The sequence below is a fragment of the Clarias gariepinus genome, chromosome 15, assembly GCF_024256425.1.
Source record: "Clarias gariepinus isolate MV-2021 ecotype Netherlands chromosome 15, CGAR_prim_01v2, whole genome shotgun sequence".
Classification (NCBI taxonomy): Eukaryota; Metazoa; Chordata; class Actinopteri; order Siluriformes; family Clariidae; genus Clarias; species Clarias gariepinus.
In genome coordinates this window covers 26635291-26656248 of record NC_071114.1, presented here as the reverse complement: position 1 = coordinate 26656248, position 20958 = coordinate 26635291, and the positions used below count along the sequence as shown (strand labels likewise).

General features: G+C 38.7%; 2 protein-coding genes across 2 annotated transcripts; both read right to left on the bottom strand.

Annotated features, from left to right (window-relative positions):
• Positions 1 to 1831: 1831 nt before the first annotated feature.
• Positions 1832 to 11329, bottom strand: csnk2a2a (casein kinase 2, alpha prime polypeptide a). The gene is made up of 12 exons (XM_053513169.1): positions 10121 to 11329; positions 9440 to 9551; positions 8451 to 8552; positions 8302 to 8352; positions 8087 to 8146; positions 7918 to 8001; positions 6500 to 6610; positions 6278 to 6379; positions 6065 to 6165; positions 2475 to 2623; positions 2237 to 2327; positions 1832 to 2117 (listed from the first exon to the last, which is right to left on the bottom strand). The coding sequence occupies exons 1-11, from the start codon at positions 10228 to 10230 to the stop codon at positions 2254 to 2256; spliced, it is 1056 nt and encodes a 351-aa protein (XP_053369144.1). The 5' UTR covers positions 10231 to 11329; the 3' UTR covers positions 1832 to 2117; positions 2237 to 2253.
• A 770-nt stretch (positions 11330 to 12099) lies between these two features.
• LOC128543435 (zinc finger protein 319) lies at positions 12100 to 16619 on the bottom strand. The gene is made up of 2 exons (XM_053513859.1): positions 16267 to 16619; positions 12100 to 15479 (listed from the first exon to the last, which is right to left on the bottom strand). The coding sequence occupies exon 2, from the start codon at positions 15349 to 15351 to the stop codon at positions 13579 to 13581; it is 1773 nt and encodes a 590-aa protein (XP_053369834.1). The 5' UTR covers positions 15352 to 15479; positions 16267 to 16619; the 3' UTR covers positions 12100 to 13578.
• Between the last annotated feature and the right edge of the window lie 4339 nt (positions 16620 to 20958).

Below are 20958 nucleotides of genomic sequence, written 5' to 3'. Positions count from 1 at the left end.
TTAGAAATGTTGGCCCATATTAATAGGATAGCATCTTGCAGCTGATGGAGATTTGTGGTATGCTCCCGATCCACCACATCCCAAAGATGCTCTATTGAGTTGAGATCTGGTGCCTGTGGGAGCCATTTTAGTACAGTGAACTCATTGTCATGTTCAAGAAACCAATTCGAAATGATTCGAGCTTTGTGACATGGTGCATTATCCTGCTGGAAGTAGCCATCAGAGGATGGGTACATGGTAGTCATAAAGGGATGGACATGGTCAGAAACAATGCTCAGGTAGCCCGTGGCATTTAAACAATGCCCAATTGGCACTAAGGGGCCTAAAGTGTGCCAAGAAAACATCCCCCACACCATTACACCACCACCACCAGCCTGCACAGTGGTAACAAGGCATGATGGATCCATGTTCTCATTCTGTTTACACCAAATTCTGACTTCACCATTTGAATGTCTCAACAGAAGTCGAGACTCATCAGACCAGGCAACATATTTCCAGTCTTCAATTGTCCAATTTTGGTGAGCTTGTGCAAATTGTAGCCTCTTTTTCCTATTTGTAGTGGAGATGAGTGGTACCCGGTCGGGTCTTCTGCTGTTGTAGCCCATCCGCCTCAAGGTTATGCGTTGTAACGAGTGGTTATTTCAGTCAAAGTTGCTCTTCTATCAGCTTGAATCAGTCATAATCATACAACATCATCAGAAATCATCATCATACTGGATGTTTTTCCCTTTTTACACCATTCTTTGTAAACCCTGGAAAGAATATTTTATAAAGTGAAAATTATAATGCAAAATGAGTTAACTCTTTAGTTTGCTTGATTACTATGCCTTACTAAAAATAGCATGATAATTATGGTTAAATGCTCCAAAAACTAGTTTCCACTTGATCAGGGCTGTTTGAGCATGTCATAGATTTGGCATGGTGTAGTTAAAAATTGTTGCTTTGGGCGGTACTGAACCACAAATATTATGGCATAACTTCTAGTCTGCAAACTGCAACTAATTTTATAATCCATCTATGACAAACATAATTACAATAAATATTAATTGAAGTAATGAAGACCTTTTGTTCCTTCTATACTGTAAATTGACTTTTTTTTTTTCATCTTCTTCCTTCTGATCTGAACCTGAAGGATACCTGACCTCGACATTTTAGTGTTTTCCTTGCTTTTACACTCATTTCAATAAAAAAAAAAAGGCTTTTTATTAGCTGATTTGTTAATGACATCAAGAAAACATTAAAAATTTCAGAACCATAGTTGAAAACCTGTAATCAGGGGGATGCAAACATTAGCATTGATTTGTATTAGGAGTTGGTTTTCTGGTGAATTTTAGATGAAGAAAAAACATCTGCAGTTGTCGAACATCTGGCTAAAATAGATCCTATGTGTATTTAGATTAATTGGGCTTAATTTAGATCGAGGGCCTACATCGAGCACATGACTAGTCTTAAATTAGGTCCCAGAAGCCATCCAGTCTCATAATAGAAGCACAGCTGTCATTATTTACCCGCAGTTATATATTAAAAATAGAAACCCACATGTCAGACTGGTTAAAAAGAAGTATCTCTTATTTAATATATCATATTTTCAACAGATTGCAGAAAAGCCTTCATACTCAATAATAATAATAATAATAATAATAATTTAGAATTTGCACTCATTTCAGCAGGGCAAATTAACTGACCATGACAATCTTTCCAGCACATAACGCAACCTGGATCCTGAGCCCACAGCAGTCATGTAGAGCCTGAGAGTCACAGGGAAAGAGCAGGCATTCTTTCCCAACCACAATATATAATCACTTATAATTCTGTAATGTATTTTGTTAGCTTTTGTTTTTTTTTTTGTTTGTTTGTTTGTTTTTGTTTTTAAAGAGAGATCTTTAACTTAAAAGAGGAAAGAAGGGGACATACAGAATACCACTGTTTTTGGTATCTAAGTAACTGTGGCAAGCAGCACTAATACAAAGTGAATAAACGAGAGGGAGTCGGCCAGCCCGGTGTGTTTCAGTTTTCTGTACATGTCTTGTGATACTAAATTACTTCTTGCTTCAGTAGAGTGAAGCTTACACCTGAAACGCAGGGTCTCTGCCAAACACTGAGGTAAAAAGGTTTTCCTAAAGGAGAAAAAAAAGGATTAAAGATTTACTTAATACATAAATAAATAAATAAATGTTTATTTATTTATTCATATACATGCTTCAAGATTTTAACCGCTGACTGAAAATAACTGTACCTTTTACTTTTAGCTCATCATGTCGCAGTTGAACTGCTTATTGCCAGGGTGCCATCTGAGTTTGAGAGAGGCTGTCCTTTCAGCACAGGATCTGCACACATAAACATGGCACTGCGTCTGAGACACAGACTTGCAATGAAAGAGCGCCTTTATTAAAATGTGAAGGAAAAGATTCACATTGGTGTGAATGCTCTGATGCTTAAAAAAAAAGCAAGTAGTACAGTACTTTTGGACTCACAGAAGTAGGGGTGCTCCATGGCCTCCTGAGCAGTCAATCTCTGTTGATGGTCATAACGCAGCAGCTTATCTAGCAAATCCAGGGCTTCAGGGCTCACCAAGTGCTGATTCTCTGGCTGCACAAAGTGCTCCCAGCGCTTTCGCGTTTGCCTAGAGTGAAATGAAAAATGGGCAAAATATCCTTACCTATATGCAGTGCACATACAGAAATGGTGTCATTAATCAATGAAATGTTATAGCGATTAAACATCCAAGAGGAGAGATGCGTCAATACTATTTCTTGTTTTCAGACCAGGTATGAGTACATATTCACTGCTCAGCCGTAGTAGGAGTACATACACACAGTGCTCAGTGATACCAAAACGAGTAACCAACTTAGTATTAATTATTTAGGAAGATTAATTGAGTTATGAATCTCGATTCAAATTTCAAACCTATTCATTACGCACGTCTTAAAACAGAGTGAGTGCAAATTAGTCAAAACTTGTGCATGTTAGAAACCCAGCAAGCCTGCGTTAGAATCTGCACGCAGTCACATTGTTCCAGCCACTCAACCTGCACACTCACTGTCAAGGCATTTGAGGAAGCAAAGCATCGCCATTTTTTTATAATCCTACGGGTGGTGCACTCTAAACTAATTAAATATCATCTTCATCCCATGTGATAAAAGGGAATTATTTATAAGAGTCTGTTTATAAATAATAATCATGGATAACAGAGTTACTCATAAAAAATATATAATTAAATTAAAGTTAAATGTAAAACTCTTGCATTTTAATTTATAATGTATTGTTTAAATGGTGCGCTTGGTTATTAAGTGAGAAAAGTTATAAAGAATAGGCTATACTTAATTACTTATAAAACTTTTTTAATGAGTTTCAAATTGTTACAAAATTGGGGAACATTTAATAACACGTCAGAACCTACATTACTTATTGAATATGAAAAGATGGTTTTATTTCACTTCGAAAAAGCATGTTTCTATAGCTATTAATAAAGTGGGTTTTTTTGTGTGTGTTCATTGCAATATCCAGATTCAACTGGTCCAAGCAGTTCTCATCATTGCACTGGCTTGGTAGGATTGTTACCATGTTACATAACATTCAGCAAGACAATTTGTAATTTTGGTAGGAAATGACCATTCAATATGGAAGGCAAGGAAATTAAGCTGAAGCTTTAGTGGAAGTGACGTCAATGGGAAGGAAAGCTCTTACCTTCGGCATTTGTTGAGCTTGGAATGGGAGCAATTGGGGTCATGACAAATTCTTAAGAACAAAAAAAGCTCTGGGACGTTCAATCACCTAGCACTTCCTGTAGAAATCGGTTTCGTTGCTAGTGATTGAGGTTAGATCTGGTTTTGAGTTTTAGGTTTAAGGTGTTTTCTCAGATTCCTTGTGTAAGAGGAAATGCTGTAAATCCTCCCTTTGTTTTTTCCCCCCACAGAGCCTGTGTGCTATTTAGTGTGCTATTCCACAAAGCAGTTTGAAGTCTTGATTGCCATCCTCAATCCTGTAATACTGTCATTAGTGTGACAATATATATTAGGATGAAGTCGCATACATAGCATCAGAGCCTTCCTTCACAAGCAAAATTAAATAAGCCTGGTACCATGATTACCAAGATAAGTATTAATGCTTCCCTACTAGCACAAGGTTAAATTTTAATAATACAACATAGTAAATTATTTGACAGTATAGTTTTAAATACACAAAATACTCCATAAAAAAACAAGCCTATTCTGACAGTAGGGTGCAATAAACCTGTAATAACGGAAAAAAAAAAACTATTAGTGAAGCAATAACTAGGCAGGAAATGCGATGTTATATCTCTATATTTAAAACCGGTAAATACTCATCTTGCTTTCTCATCTCATTGCAAAGTACAGCCAAAGTACCTTCTCGTCATTTTAAATGCAGCGAACATCCAGAAAATTGTATAATAATTAGGGCTGGGTGATTTGGCCTCAAATCAAAATCTCGATTAATTGAACATTTTAACTTGATTGCGATTAATGAATGATTTTTCTTTTTTTTGCCCTCATAGTTCACAGACAACTTTTGTACAGTAAATATGCTCACATATTACAAGTGAGAGATTTTTGAATGAAGGGTGCCTTCCTTGATTTTTAAATAATTAAAGGAAATGCACACTATCTACTATGATTATTTATTGAAGATCAATGTTGAACAACTGAAATTAAAGCACACATTGCCTAAAACGAACAGTCACAGTGTTAAAACAAATTGGTGGTGTTACATTTGGGCGTCAAAACTGTTTTTCTACAGTGTCTACATCTGACTTCATTTTGTTCAATGTTATCCTTACTGAAGCCAAAATGTGTCCAAATAACGGAGACTGTGTTTTTCTTTGGTACGAGCTGCTCTTGTTGCTCAGTTGTCTCAGTGTTTAAGCTTTCCATGCTCGACATGTCGGCGGAATAACGTAACGGAGCGGGGTCACCCAACACACGCGGTAGTGTTTTTAATGGAAAAGTAATCAAAATAATCGACCTGGGAAAATTTGATCGATTATAGGTTCTGAATTTCTGTAACTTTTCGATTAATCGCCCAGCCCTAATAATCATTGAATTTTAATGGATGCTACAGCCCTTCTACATAATCCCTTGAGCATTTGGAGGTTTGCTACAATTATAATATTACACTGTGATAATCAATTAAAATTGATTAAAAGTATTACCATATATTACAAGGTAATACACAATAAAAGCAGTTAGTTTATTTCTGAACATTGCTTTTAATTTGGAAATTTTCCCCATTGTTGCTGTACAATGTAATAAGACAGCAACAATGGGGAAAATTTCCAAATTAAAAGCAATGTTCAGAAATAAACTAACTGCTTTTATTGTTTATTACCTTGTAATATATGCATTGCTATTAAAAGTATTGGAAAAAATGCATAAACAAACGAAAATCTAAATTCATCATTAATCAGAATTTAAAAAAATTCTGTGCATTTATCTTTGGTCAAATGTTACGTTTTTGTGAAGTTATATGCTATTTGTATAAAAAACTAATTTCTGCTATTATGACAAACTACCAGTCAATAGTTTGGATACACCTTCTAGTTCAATGATCTTACCTGCTTTTTACTACATTGTAGAAAAATGCTGAAGACATCCAAAATATGCAATAATCTCCTTTAGACAGTTGATATTAAGATGTGTCTGCTACTTATGCTCTGAAAAGCCTTCATAACGGCTATAATTTGAGATGCTGTTAATTGGTGATTTTTAAACTGGTAACTCTGCGGCAGAGGTAAGTTTTGATCGTGCTTTCCTGGGATGGTCTCCATGGTGCTTGATGGGTTTTGCAAATGCATTTAACAACACTGGTCTTGCAAAAACTGTTCTAGAACAGCTAACCGTAAAATAAATACTGACTGTTGTTGTTACTTAATTACCTAATGTCATATGTTTTATTACATAGTTTTGAAAAAAAAAAATCCAGTATTGTTGTAGAATGTAGAAAATAAGTCACAAAACACTGAATTAAAAGGTGCATTTTGACTGGTACTGTACATACAAGTTAAATACAAACCTACACAACATTAAAAATGTGGACTTGAACTCACTGTCCAAGCAGGTCTTTGAAACGTGTGTCCAGTTCAATGTGATACTTATTAAGGTAGCTGTAAAGCTCTTCGGTCCCGAGGACCTTCGCAATACGAACAAGCTGTGGGGGCAATAATAATATATTTTTTTAAAAGCACACACAGTTAAATAACTTATCTCTATTGAGAAGCTTTAGATACTATTATGTGTAAGCTTTGCCTTCTTATACCTACCTGATCATAATTGTCCTGGCCATGGAAAAAGGGCTCTTTTTGAAAAATCATACTTGCCAGCATGCAGCCCAGGCTCCACATGTCTAAACTGTAATCATACATCTGCAAAGAAGGTAATAACCAAGTATTTTTATATAAATAATACCTATAAATAAAAAATAAAAATTTTCTATAATATAAATACCAATAAATAAAAATTTCAGTAATGTGTTTACTCTATACCTGATAATCAACCAGCAGCTCTGGCCCCTTATATGATCTCGATGCCACCCTTACATTATATTCCTGTGCTGGATGATAGAACTCGGCAAGGCCCCAGTCTATCAGGCGCAACTAAATCGCACACAGACATACAGAGCATTACATTACACTCTGTGTAGGATTCATCTGCTAAAATGGAGGGGCTAAAAAAAAATAAGGTTCCTGGGTCAAGGGATGATAAAATACTAAAAATACTGTATAATCTGCTGTTCGTGGGTTGTTGTGAGTCACCCTGACAATTCTGTAACAGACAGCACTGAATCAGGCTCAAATACATCTCATTTCATCACTCCACACCTTTAAGGCTGAAATAAGTATCAATGACAGACAAAAGCTAGCAGCCAATCAAGGGAGACAGAGAAGTAAAAGGATGAAAGAGATCAATTGATATTAAAGTACAAGGGGGAAAAAACTTTCAGGACTGGTGGAGGTTTAGCTTTTCTCTTGCTGAACAACTAAGTCAGAAATTTAGTAGATCAGTAAATGGCAATTAGATGATTTGTCCTCGTTGTGGAAATACTATATATATTTCTGTAGTTAATTTAGCTGGAGAATCAAGGATAACTGGTTAGTAATGTAACAAAAGGGGTTTCTTTTAAAATTTGGTTATATTATTCAAGAGGAAGTGCTTCTGTTTGTCTGTCTGATCTTTCTCTTTTTATCCTTATTGCCTGGCTTTTCACTAATGAGAATCACATTTGACAAGCTGGAAAACAAAATAACATTAATTAGCTAATACGACAGACATGCACAATATATGTTATTGTTATTATTATTATTGTTATGTAATAATAAGCAATTGCTGGTATCAAACACATGGACTATGTCCTAAACCAAATACAGTGAAACCTTGGATTATGAGCATAATTCATTCCGGAAGTGGGTACGTCTTTCAAAACACTCATAAACCAAATCAAATTTTCCTATAAGAAATAATGGAAACTCACATTATTCATTCTACAGCCCCAAAAAATAAATACATAAAATAACTTAAATATAAAGTAAAAATAAAACAAATGAACCTGCACTTTACCTTAAAAAAAAAAGTAAAAATAAATCCCGACAGTTAAGTGTTTCCATTTGTGCGCGCAGGCGCTGTGTATGTGTGTGTGTGTAGCTAAAGTAAGAAGACGCAGAGCCGGCAGGGGAGACAATTTCCCACAATTCCGCAGCACGAGAGAGAGAAAAATCGTGTTACTCACAATCTGAGGTTTCACTGTACTAACTTTCTGTGCATAGTGAAGACCAGTGCAGCAAATCCCATGTTACAAAATGTTTTTTCCCCTCTTGGCTGTGATACAAAATTATCTATTCTGTAAACTAAGCTGCATTCTAACTGCCATTTACTTTCAAGATTGAAAATACACTGCACAAGTTACCTTTCTCATTTGGTGATCTATCATCACGTTATGAGGCTTTACATCCCGATGCATGATCCCCATGCTGTGAGAGTAATCTAGAGCCTGCAAATAAACCAAAAATTACATTCAGCAAGATTATGTATAGAGCTAGCAATAGGGAAAGTTAAAGGTATTGTGCCACTCTTACCTTAAGAAGTTCATACAAGTAGAAACGAATATCAAAATCTGTTAATCTCTGGTAGAGATCCTGTAAAAAAAAATTTTTTATGTAAGCTACGTCTACCAAACAGTGAAGTATATTTTAAATACTTCCTTTTAGTACTGAGTTAAATTGAAACTTTTATGAAGCTCACAGTTTACACATTTTAAAAGCCATTACATACATTAAAAAAAATATCATACCTTAAAATCTGTGTTGTTGATGCACTCAAAGACAAGAGCTGGTGTTCTAGACTGAAATAAGTACAAATAACTTTATTTAGTCAATCATTCACCTTTATGTATCTATACTACACTCAGCAAGCTTAAGAGACGTTGTGACAGAAACCTACCACAGGATCCTTGACTGTGTCTACAAGGCGAATGATGTTGGTTCCTCCTCTTAAGTTTTCCAGGATTTTGATCTCTCGCTTGATCTTCTTCTTCTTGACAGGCTGCAAAAGTGATGGCACCAGCATGAGAAAAAAGCCAAGAGCGAAATCCCTTGCACATGTTACTATTTACTTTTAAAGCAGCCCTTGAAATTTTTTTAAGAAAATACAGGTACTCAAATATTTAGTATTTAAATATTTTTTATTTTATACTTCAAAGGATTATTGAATTTTTATTTTAAATATTTGGTCCTCACATTAACTGGAATTGAGCATGCAATTACATCAAACTGACATTCTTAATGCTGTAAATTGTTTTATGTTGTTTGGCTTTAAATTAGGAGACAAACAACTAACTGTTAACAACATTAAAGCTACCAGAAGTGTTTAGAGCTTTAATAAGTATATAATTAATAATAGCAGCTATCTCAGGGGTCTGAGACTGCCTTCAATATCTATACAATAACAATTATCCCACAACAGCGTTAAAAACTCTATTCTAATTGGTCAGCTATGAAAGTGTGGGCTGGGAGTTAACTTAATATCACATGTCAATATTAATGCACTTATTCTAACACCTTAGCGATTCCATAGTAACAACACATCCACTGGGATTCATTGGGTGGATGATCTACATAAAAAAGGCCATCATCTCGCAAAGGTTCAGCAACCCTAATAGATTTATGCTGTTTGTTAATAAATTAACTTTGCATTGGCAACTTCTTGAGGGGTAAAAGAATTAAGCAACTTCAGTGTATGCTGTTATGAGAAAATAATCAACATATGAGCGGTAACAGTGACCACGCTTTGGGGCTGCATATCACAACCTTGTTGTGTAATAACAGCACATCCCAGGGCAAGTGTTTTATTTCTCAGAGTTGACAGAAATCTCATCACATGATTAAGGAAAATCTCGAGCCCATTTTAAGAAACACAGCTTTACATCTCACCTTGAGTATTTTCACCACCACCCTGTCATTGCTGTTGATGTTGATGGCTTCGAACACTTCGCTATATTTGCCTCTTCCAAGCTTCCGAACCAACTGGTAATCATCTTGGTTGCTGACATGGAAATGAGATACAAGAAAATAAGAATATAAATACTGGATACTGTATATGTTCAGAGACCTCTAAATGTGAAGGTACATTTTTTACAACCTAAAATAGGCACAGCATTGACTAAAGCTAAATATAATAGCTAGATTAATTATGAACTTTCCAACCATAGAACCAATATATTTGTATGAATTATTATTTGCAGTTGTTATTATTTACAAGCAGAATAACTTGAAGAATGATTATGGCTTCCAAAACAATCCAAAAAATAGAGCTTGACATATCTACCTGTTCCTATTACTTTGTGAACCAAAGCATGACCAGAACTAAAGAACCCCTCAGTTCTTGAAGAACACTCTGGCATGCATAATTTAAAGATTTTCCCTATACATTTATTCAACTCCAGAAAGACTCTGAACCCTTATGTTGTGTTTAGATCAGTGACACCTGTTTTGAATGTTTACTTTTTAGCAAATATTACGCTGATTTGTTTGATGAGGTTTCTGTGGAGTAAGAAAGACAAGAATATGCAGGACAGAGTGGGAAACCTTTATAGCAACAGTTTATATAAATACCTCCAGCTAGGCACGTGTGCTTCATAGTCCCAGTAATCCTTGCTCTTCAGAGTGTTCACATCAGCGTACACCCGCGCTTTGCTGGCCGCCGGACCAGGCATGGCGGGCATGGGCGATGACGGGTCTGCCTTTACCCCACCGACCACAGCACTCCCTACACGACTCCGCAAAGCTGGTCTTGTCTTCTCGCAGCTCTGTGTACAGCCTGGTTCACTGTAGCAATGTGTGCCTGGTATCTCCGGTGAAACAGGGCCGCAATGCAGCTGGGACCATGACCTCCTGTTCGGTCCTGATAAGGAGTGTCCGAGTGTGCCGGAAAGCAGCCTGCACACTTTCTGACACAGCGCCAGCTTAAGAACGCTTGCTAGGAAACATTTCGCCGAGATCGCATAGCTGGATGCGTAAACACGTTACGATTTAGTGATGCGTGATGAACAGCTGGATCGCTAAACGACACGCACATGCACAAACATGTCAACTGCGAAGCCTGCTAGTCAGCTCAGCGCACGGCTCGCTACGCATTTAACGTTACTAACTTGTCTTTATGTAAACAATTACAAACGGTTATAGCTTATTATTTTTATCTGACTATGATGATAAGTTAATTACAATGTATTCATTTATACTGTGCGTTGCGCTCCTTACTCAGTCACTATAACGTAGAATTAACGTTAAGTCTGGCTAGCACTTAGCTATTATTGCTAGCTAAGACAATTTTTTTTACGTTAATATACACACCAGTTAGACTGATATTTCTTTAAATAACTAAACAGGTTTTAGTCCACATCATGGTTTATAACCACTGTAAGCTAACACACACACACACGGATGGATAGCTAGCTAACAAGCTAGCTCGATTCGTCAACGACAACGTCTCGCGACCCTCCTAATATCAGTTCAAACCGGTTTTATCCAAAATATCAGTTATTTCAAAACGCAAGAAGGTTGCCAGGTACGTATCAAATACACGGCTTCGGAAAATAATTTTATGTATATTTATAATAATATCAGTAATATTCGTCTTGAGCTTTTTCCCAAATGTTCCGCCAAGGGGGTGGAGGGATCCCCTGCACTGCTTAGCTAGCTCTCACTCACACCCCTTCTGTTTCAAACCGCAGAATCAAACGCCGAATCCCAATCCACCTTCCTGGGAGATACGTAGTGCACTGCGTAGGGGGCACAAGCCCTGGATTCCTCACCATATTTAGTGTACTTACGTAGGAGACAACGAGCCATTGCGTATTTAACCAACGCTGCTGATTTGACTGGAGAACCGGAAGCGCTCAATAAGCTTCCAGGCGACCGTGCGCGCGCGTATATACACATTACATACATACACTTTTATATACAGTGTACACACACACATACATATATATATATATATTATAAAATTTCTTTTTTCAAAATGAAAAAAATATATATTAAAACCACAAATAAATTTTTGCAACAGCTGGACTAACTGAAAATTCTGACTTAGAAGAAAAAAAAACATATAGACAGCACTGTCGTCTTGCACCATGCTTGGTGGGTTTCGTCCGGGCACTCCAGTTTTCTCCCACAGTCCTTTCATGCAGGCGTTCCCAAACTGCCCCTAATGTGTGCCAGTGTTTGCCTTGCGATGGATTGGCACCTCTTCCAGGGTGTGCCCTGCCTTGTGCCCTAAGTCTCTAGGGATAGGCTTCAGGCCCCAGGATAAAGCTTTATAGACAATGAGTAAGAGTGAGTGAGTGAAAACATACATATAAACATATTTGCAAACATTTATTGGTTAATGCCATGTAGCCTAAGATCACAATACATACAAGTGCAAAGATAGGACAAATTATTACATATAGAGAGATATTTACATATTTCAGTCGCTCCATCATCTTTAAAAACACTTAAAAATGTTAAAATGTTGACATGCGCAAAAAAAACCTAGAGAATGGTTTACAGGTACTAGACCTGAGGATAACCGTTTACATCCCTATTTCTTATTAATAACCTATTATAACTGTAACAAGAAATGGACATTGAAATCAAGAATTTTGATAGGTTTGTTCCTGAAAATTAAACACGACTACTTTGTTAGCGTTAACAAACCTTTAATAGATTAGTGTTGTTTCCTAGGATGTTTCTACAGGATGCTCGACTGCCCCGGCATCGTCCCAATAATCATGATCACCATAGGACAGTTGATTGATACGCTGATTAGAGTGCAAATTTTTGTCTAACTGGATCTAACAAAATTTGTGGCATTGCTTAATATAACCAAGGTGCTTTTAATTCCTAGGTTTTTTTAATATATATATTTATAATATTAGGATAATTAGAAAACTAATGTTGGTGGGAGATCACTAACACTTTTCAAAGGCATCTATAAAAAGAAAAAAAAAGAAAAAGTCTCATAAAGGTAAAAAATAATAATAATGATCCTACTACATCCACAGTCAGAAACTAATAACTGTCCTTAAAAAGGAATGATCATTGACATATAGTTTACAGTATGGTGGAGATAGACACTAAATTGTACTAAATCATTACAAAACATAAATTTCTGAAAAGTACTGAAGAGCGTCCATGAGGAGTAACACCAGCTTATTTATGTTTGTGGGTTTTTTTTTTTTAATTGCTGTGACAGACATGCTGTTACTGGGCTGTTGAAACTTAATCCGAACTATAAACTGTATAAATGTATTAGTGTTACTCATAATTGTCTGGATAGCCATGATACTGCAGGGATGAACTGAATTAACCACGTACACTCGTCACATACATTTGCATCACTTCAAAAGGAACTAACTTTGTTCTTTTGCCTAAAAGACAACATACAAATAAGCACCAGTTACAGTTTACAACATAAAATGCTAACATAGAGATTTAAGATTATTCATGCATACACATACCCTGTTACATCATGGGTTAGGCATTGAAGTTTATACAGTCGGGTAACTATACGGAGCAGTCTGCCTTAATATATACAAGTACTATGACAGGTAAAAAGCATGAGGTTGTACATATACTGTACAGGATGGAGGGAAAAAAGTAACACTGTCTGTCACATGCCGCAGCAAACTTCTCAGGTTAGGAACCACTCCTAAAAAAGTTTTTACTGAATTAAGCTTGTTGATATTAAAATAATAAGAATGCAATTGGTCACAAACACTTACAACAGCACTGCATTTGAATTTTAGAGTATTTTAAATTTCAAATATTGGAGAAAGATCTAAAAAATCTAGAACGTATATCCTACAAACTTTTTGGACATTTTTTTCCCTGTACTTTAAACCCAAGCAGCTTAAAGACCTTGCTGGAAAGTACTGGAACTGAGAGTTGAAAACTACATCACAGGCTGTGAGTCTTAAAATGAACCTCAATAAATTATAGCACATTTAGAACACCGGCAAGTTTTTCCTATAAGCACTATATATTCGTGGCTTTGTTAAACAAGATGGGAGGCTAACATTGTTGGAGCACCACTACTGTATGCACGGGGCTACTGGATATCCGCCTCCTTCTGCTGTGTGTTGGACTGTGTGCTCCTGAAGCGCCCCCAGCTCCCCAAAGCATTCTCCACACCACACACACTTAAACTGGGCTTCCCGCGAATGGACGATGCCATGTTTGGCCAGATGCTCTCGCTGCTTGAATCCCTTGTCGCAGGTTGGGCACTTAAAAGGTTTTTCGCCTGTATGGACACGGCGATGTCTTTGGAGCTCCGAGGAATATTTAAACCGCCTCTCGCAGTCCGAGCACTTCATTGGTTTCTCACGGGCAGGATCACAGTGATGCTGGACAAAATCAGATGACGATTGAAAGCGGCGACCACACAAGGAGCATTTGAGCGGTTTTTCTGTGCAGTGGGAGTTCTGGTGTCGCTGAAGGGTGGATGACTTTTTATAACCCTTGCCGCATACATCACATTTGTACGGTTTCTCAGGTGCATTGGAGCCTGAGGCGGATTCTCCACATTTGTGCCTGAGCAGCTCCCCAGACTGTCTGAAGCCCTTCTGGCAAGCAGCACATTTGAAAAGGTTCTCGATTCCGTGGACATGCTGGTGGTAGAGAAGATGGGACGGTTGCAGGAAGCCCTTGTCGCACTGGTTGCACTTGAAAGGACGCTCTGCTGGGTTTTTGTGAGTGCGGCGGTGTCGCACAAGAGCGTACTGCTGCTTAAAACTCATCTGGCACTCTTCACATTGGAAAGGTCTTTCTTCGGAGTGGGTGCGCTCGTGCTGCCGGAGGTCAGACGGCCGTTTAAAGGTCTTTCCACACGTCGTGCAACGGAACGGCCGTTCCCCTGCGGGCTGGCACTGGTGGTGCAGGAGCTCAGACGATTCCTTGAAGTGGAGTTCACACAAGTTACACTTGAACAGGTGTTCGCCAGAGTGGGCATACATGTGGCGCACAAGGTGCTGCCGATGCTTGAAGGTCTTATCGCAGACCGCGCATTTGTAAGGGCGGTCAGCACTATGAGTGCGCTGGTGATGCGCCAGATGAGACGCCTGGCTAAAGCTCTTTTCACATGTGTTGCATTTGTAAGGTTTCTCGCCCGTGTGCACTCTCTCATGCCGAGAGAGCTCAGATAGATGTCGGAAAGCTTTCGAGCACACCGAACACTTGTAGGGCCTGTCGGAGTTTTGAAAAGCAGTGGATGAAGAAGAGCCCATTGCTGCTCCACTGCTGGAGGTTTCACCTGTAGATGGCTGCTGGGGGGTTGAGGAGGCAGAATCTGGCCTGTATGTTTTCTCACAGATAGAGCACTTCATAGGGTTGTTGCCATTCGAATGCTCATTGTGATGTTGCGCCAAAGACGTAAGAAGTGAGAATCCCATTTTGCACACACCACAGACAAACGGTTTCTGCTCTACCTGAACACACTGATGCTCCAGCAAATCAGTGGCCTGGCTAAAGATCTTCATGCACTGGGTGCACTGAAACGAGCGGTCCTGGCTCACCATGCACTGGTGCTCGTGTGGATTTGCCAGGTGAGATATATCATGGCCGCACGCTCCACATTTGTGCCCGCCCTCGCTCCCGACTTGCAAGGACGGCTGTTGAGCAGGCACCGGATGCTGTTGGCTGTGCTGACCGTGCTGCGACTGCTGTAAAGCGGGGTCTGCCGGAAGGACAATCCCATACACGGCACTACCGAGGGGGTTTTCGCTCCCTTGGAGAAGAGGATGTGCAACAGGAGGAGGGGCCACTGCATGCTGCTGCTGCCATGCCTCGGTCATCCTTCCACTGTACATGTATGGCTTCAGCTGTTACAGGACCTTGGTTATTTAAAATTTTCCAATATGGCAGGTTGTCTATGACTCCAAGGAAAAGTCTTGTCACATTATATGAACACCACATGTGAAATTACCAAGCAGCATACCTGCAAGAGAAAAAAAACAACAACATCAGCTTACTTGAAATCAGTTTAATTCTCCAAGGATGCTTTTTAGGATTTAAGTGCCTTTATAGAAATGCATAAAGAGTTCAATAAACAAAACTGTGTCCTTTTTTAAAATGCACATCACAAACCAAATGCACACTGTTCAGTTCATGTAAATGCAGGGTTAAACGCTGCCCTGATTGGTATAGCTAGCCTGCTAGAACAGCTAGAGGGGGGAAGGAAAAAAAAATCCCTAAATGTGTTCACAAGATCCTTAGCTACTACATAAAAGGAAATGCAATAAAGCAACAATGCAAACAAGACGAACAAATTGCATTTCATGCAAAGAAGCCTTTTAGTTTTTCTTCCTTCTTCTTTTTTTTTTAGCAACTTTAGCTAGCTGCTGATAGCATTAGACACCAGGAGCAAGCAGCTCGTTTTTTTTATACACCAGCTTGGCTAATGTCCTTGCTTTAACCGTCTGGCATGGCTAACAAACAATAAATAGTGCATGCAACAACAAAAAAAGGAACGAAATTAGAAATGCGTGAAATAAACGGGAGGGAAAAACAAATCTCTCAGCACAATGGCATCCGAGCAGCATAGCGCTTAGACCCATCCCTAGCTCTGTGCACTTCAGTAGGCTGGCTGGCTACACCGCGGCGGCGGCTGCTGCTGCTAGGGGAAAACCGACACCAGGCACGCCGTCCTAACATGTCGTTCTTAGAGTAAGCTGCGGCTTTTTTCTCTCTCTCTCTCTCTCTCTCCTCGCGCGCCGATTCGATACCTTATTTATTTTCCGGCTGGATCCAAAATGCGCGAGAGGGAAGCGGGAAAATAAAGGTTCCGGTCCTGCGAAAAAACCCAAAACAAACACATTCGGACGACGCGCAGCCGGCGGGGCTCCACAAGGCCCAGATAAACGTGACGCATCGGACCTCTATGACCAGTCCCCCCCTCCCTCCAACCAGAACAAGGCTGACACCCAAATAATATGGGCGGATTCAAAGAACAAGCAGGGGGGAAAAATCTCAGCTGAACCGGCGGAAATACTACACGCTAATCTTTCCATATCGGATTTTTTTTTTTCTTCTTTCGTGGTAGAACAACCGTACAGCGCCGTAGCACTTCTGTACACGACGGCTAGCAAACCTTGCTGAAAAAAAAATCTAGCTTATCCAACTTATCCAGCTGCTAAAACACAGGCCATGATGGTCCAGATGGTAGACCGTCATGTGCCAAGTGCTGGGATTCTTTCTAATCATGGGAATAGAAATGTGTATTAAATTGGGGGAAAATGCAAACTTTTGTTTGTATACTAATACTAATGTAGACTAACACTAATAATTACTATATATATATATATATATATATATATATATATATATATAATGACATTTTGGGCAAAAGATTTAAAAAAATCACGCTCTAAACTTTTAATTAAATTTCATTTGTATAGCGCTTTTAACAGTTGTCATTGTCGCAAAGCAGCTTTACACAATCAAAAGAATTATTAAAGTTTATATGAAATGTAAATGTGTATGAATCAGAATGGTCAGTTTGTCCCTGGTGAGCAAGCCGAAGGCAACAATGGCAAGGAAATACTCCCTGAGATGGTAATAGGAAGAAACCTTGAGAGGAACCGGACTCAACAGGGAACCCATCCTCATTTGGGTGAAACAGAAAGCAGGAATTGATCTGCATTCATACTGTGTGTTAAGTGGCAGGCAGTTCAGCTATAACAGTTGATGTTAATATTGAGTCCAGGTAGTAATTGGAGGCCCAGGTAGACTTGTAGGAAATTTTAGTCCTGAACTATCGAGCAACTGCAGCCAAGTCAAGTCCTCAGAGAACAAGCTGTCAACATCAGTCGTTGCCAGAACCGTCTTTATGGTAGAGTGAAACTATCCCCAGACGCTAGACGCATCCCAAAGAGACACACGGGCCTCCATATGACGAGATCTCCAACCAGAAGCGAGGGACCAGGACGAGTCAGACGGGTCCAGCTCAGGAACGACATGTGTAGCTTGACCGAGAGATGGAAAGAGAGAGAGGGGGAGGGAGAAAAGGAGAGGCGAGAGCAGAAGAAGAGATATAACAGTTGGGTATAGTCACAGTCACATAATGTATAAGGTGAATGTATATTTAGTCTCGAGTGCAAGCAGGGACTCCGGGATTATGACTAATTATGACAGCACAACTAAAAGGGAGAGCCAGAAGGAAACACTGTCATAATGTTCAATCCACTCACTCATGGTATACAGGGTCACGGGAGTCCTGGACTCTATCTCAGGAGACTTAGGGCACAAGGTGGGGTACATCCTGGATGGATGCCAATGCATTTCAGGCGCCACACACAAATTTTGGGAACCTGTCTGTCTTTGGACTTTGGGAGGAAACCAGGAAGAAACCCACCAAGCATGCTCACTACACCACATGCCGTCCGAAACAGTGCACAGTGGCATAATGTTTAGCACTGTTGCCTTGCACCTCCAGGGTCCAGGTTTGGTCTGTTTTCATGTTTCTTTTACTCTGGTTTCTGCCCCAGTTCAAAGATATGCAGGTCATTGCATAGTACATGTGTTCAGCAGAAGTTCAGCATCTACCAGTAGTGTAAATAGTAGTGTATATACATCAGTGCAAATATAGGCATTGTGCAAATTATAAGGTGCAGGTCACATAGGTAGAGTTAATTGGTTTAACAGTAGAGTGTAGAGCAGTGTGATGGTTGTGGAAAAGAAGCTGGACATGAACTGCTGGTACTAGTGCCTAGTGCAAATGTTCCTGTACCTTCTCTTGGATGGATGGAGGTCAACAAGTTTGTAATGTGGGTAGAAGGAGTTTCTAATAATTCTGTGAGCACTGTGAAGACGTGCTGTGGTGAAGGTGTTTAGTACCAGGTATTTTGGTGCCAGTGCAGTGTGCCCTGCGATGGATTGGCACCCTGTTCAGGGTGTTCCCTGGCTTGTTCCCTAAGTCTCCTGGGATAGGCTCCAGGGCCCTCGCGACCCTGTCAACAGGAAAAAGCAGTGTAGATAATGAGACGACCACGATGATCAATTAATCAACCTGTCAAATTTTTATTTTTCTTATCTTGTGGCATGTGATGGGTTGGCATCCCATCCAGGGCATTCTCCCCTGTCTTAAGCTCCCTGGGATAGGCTTCAGGGCCCCTTTGAACTTACACAGTATAAGTGGTATGTAAAAATGGGAAATTAATGAGTGAATTAATTAATTACTGACTATTCTTTAATAATTTCTACTTTTTTCACCAAATAAAATATGAAAATCAAATATTTTTTACAGTATTATCTTTCCGTATGAACCAAGATGAATAAATGAAGAGACAAGATAAATAAATGTGACTGGAGATCTGATGAAAATTGGTCCTTTTAGCCATTTAACTTGCCAATCGGTGAGCCATCCACATTAATTGAACCACTACTTCAGCTAATATTATAAAGCTTTTAAAAATTGCAAGGGGCGGGTTGATTAATACCTTCTCAAATTCTTTTCTCACCAGAAAATCTTGCAGAAAAAAGCACATTGTAATCAATTTCACATCAGAGACTAATGGCTATTTTAAAATAGAAAATCTAATTTGGAATCTTGGATGTTTTTTGAAAAAAAAAACTGTTTTGAATATCTTGTTTGTATGAATATTTATTTTATTTTGAAAGGAAAAACAAATGAGTGCACAGTACACAGACCCTAAATTTACACTTAAGGATGTGCAAGAAAACATTTGTAATTTAAAATGAAATATAATCCATTTTTAAGAAGCCCTTCCAATATTTTCATAAATGAATGTGGGGAAGAAGCAGAACTTATTCAAAACTTATTAATAGTCCATTACAACTTTATTTAACATATCAGTGTCGTATTTTCGTCCCCATAGATTTAATATACCCTACAGCAGGGCTCTTCACCTCCAGTGTCCAGCACAGTTTGGTGACTTTTCTGCTCAAACACAGATGATTCATAAATTTTTTAATTACCAGGTTCAGTGGGTGTGTTTAGGTGTTGGTGAAATGCAATCTGTGCTGGACACCATGACTGGAATTAAAGAGTCCTGCTCTACAGGGTAGAATTGTGGTTCAAGGATGGTGCAGGGTCACTATTGGCGTGGGGTTTCACATATTCTCACTGTGTCTTTGTGGGAAGGAATGTCCCAAAAAAATTGATAGTAGGTGCATGTAGTAGACTCAAATAGATTCATTTACACATAGATGTGCATGTTTGAATGTGTGTGTTGCTCTGTCCCACTGTATAATCAGGGTGCTCCTGGTATATATTGTATAAGCACTGAATTTACTGTAAACCTAAGGCATTTACTTATTATGGATGAATTTATGAAATGAATATATCAGGATTGTTTATATAGAATTTTGTATTTGTTGCTCCTTTTAAATGTAATGAATGATTGCACTACACACTCAATGTAATACAACAGTATTAGTGAGTAGGTAACTTGTGATATTCTCAAGCTCTGAAATAGTGAGTAATGAATTCCTAGTAGAATGTTGTACCTAAAACATGCACTGTCTTGAGGCACTACAGTATAGGTTTATCCAACATCATCATATCATTATCCCCCTAAATAAATGTTTTTACCACTTACATTAAAAGATACTTAAAATAAAGTTCAATTTTGTCACACAAAGTGTCATTTTAAGAAATTGAGATTAGTCTCTAATGAGCGTGTGTGCATACAAAAATCCCTGCTTTCCCATTTGTGCCTTGCTATAAGTCTTTCCCTGTTGTGACCACGTATAAGATGATATCGGCCCCCCAGCTTATTGTTCAGCTCTCTAGGGGGCGTCCCTCAGCAGTAGCTCATATAGACACTGAAATGGCATGTTCAGAAGAGAAGTGAAACAGTTATATATACATTTATAGAAAATGCCCTGTCTGAGAGTTATTTGAGTTAGAGCATCAAAAGTCCCAGTCTGGGGACCTCTGAGATCTGTGTTAACTTTCTCGAAACAGAATGTTTATGGTATTCTCATTAAGCCAGATATCTCATTAAACCATCTATAAAGGCCCATGAAACTAAAACTTTTATACTTACTAATAAAAAAAAATCAATTTTTTATTTGGAAGTCCATATGACTCACATTAAATGCTCTACCATGGATAACAATCCTTATGATAAGCTATGAGACATTTAATTATTTTCCTTGTATAGTTTGTCCTCTGAGAGTAAAGCATTGGAAATGGTCACAACATAATTAATAGCTATCTTGATAAGCATGACCTCAACCAAGCCAATTGAAGATTTTAGACACCACCATAATCTAAACTCCAACTGAGAAAATAGCGTTGTGGAAGACTGGTGTTTCTTGCTCCAGTACTATTCCACAGACTTACACAATTGACGCCAAGATGCACTGAAGCTGTTCTGGAGGCTTGTAGTGGTCCAACATGACTTTGTCTGATCAATAGCTACCCGACATAGAAATTAAACTATTTTCTAAAG

Coding starts and splice junctions, on each gene's coding strand:
- csnk2a2a (XM_053513169.1), bottom strand. CDS start 10,230: ATGCCCGCCATGCCTGGTCCGGCGGCCAGCAAAGCGCGGGTGTACGCT. Junction 8,553..9,439: donor TGGTGGTGAAAATACTCAAG/GTGAGATGTAAA, acceptor TCACTTTTGCAG/CCTGTCAAGAAGAAGAAGAT. Junction 2,624..6,064: donor TTCAAAGACCTGCTTGGACA/GTGAGTTCAAGT, acceptor ATTTCACTCTAG/GCAAACGCGAAAGCGCTGGG.
- LOC128543435 (XM_053513859.1), bottom strand. CDS start 15,351: ATGTACAGTGGAAGGATGACCGAGGCATGGCAGCAGCAGCATGCAGTG.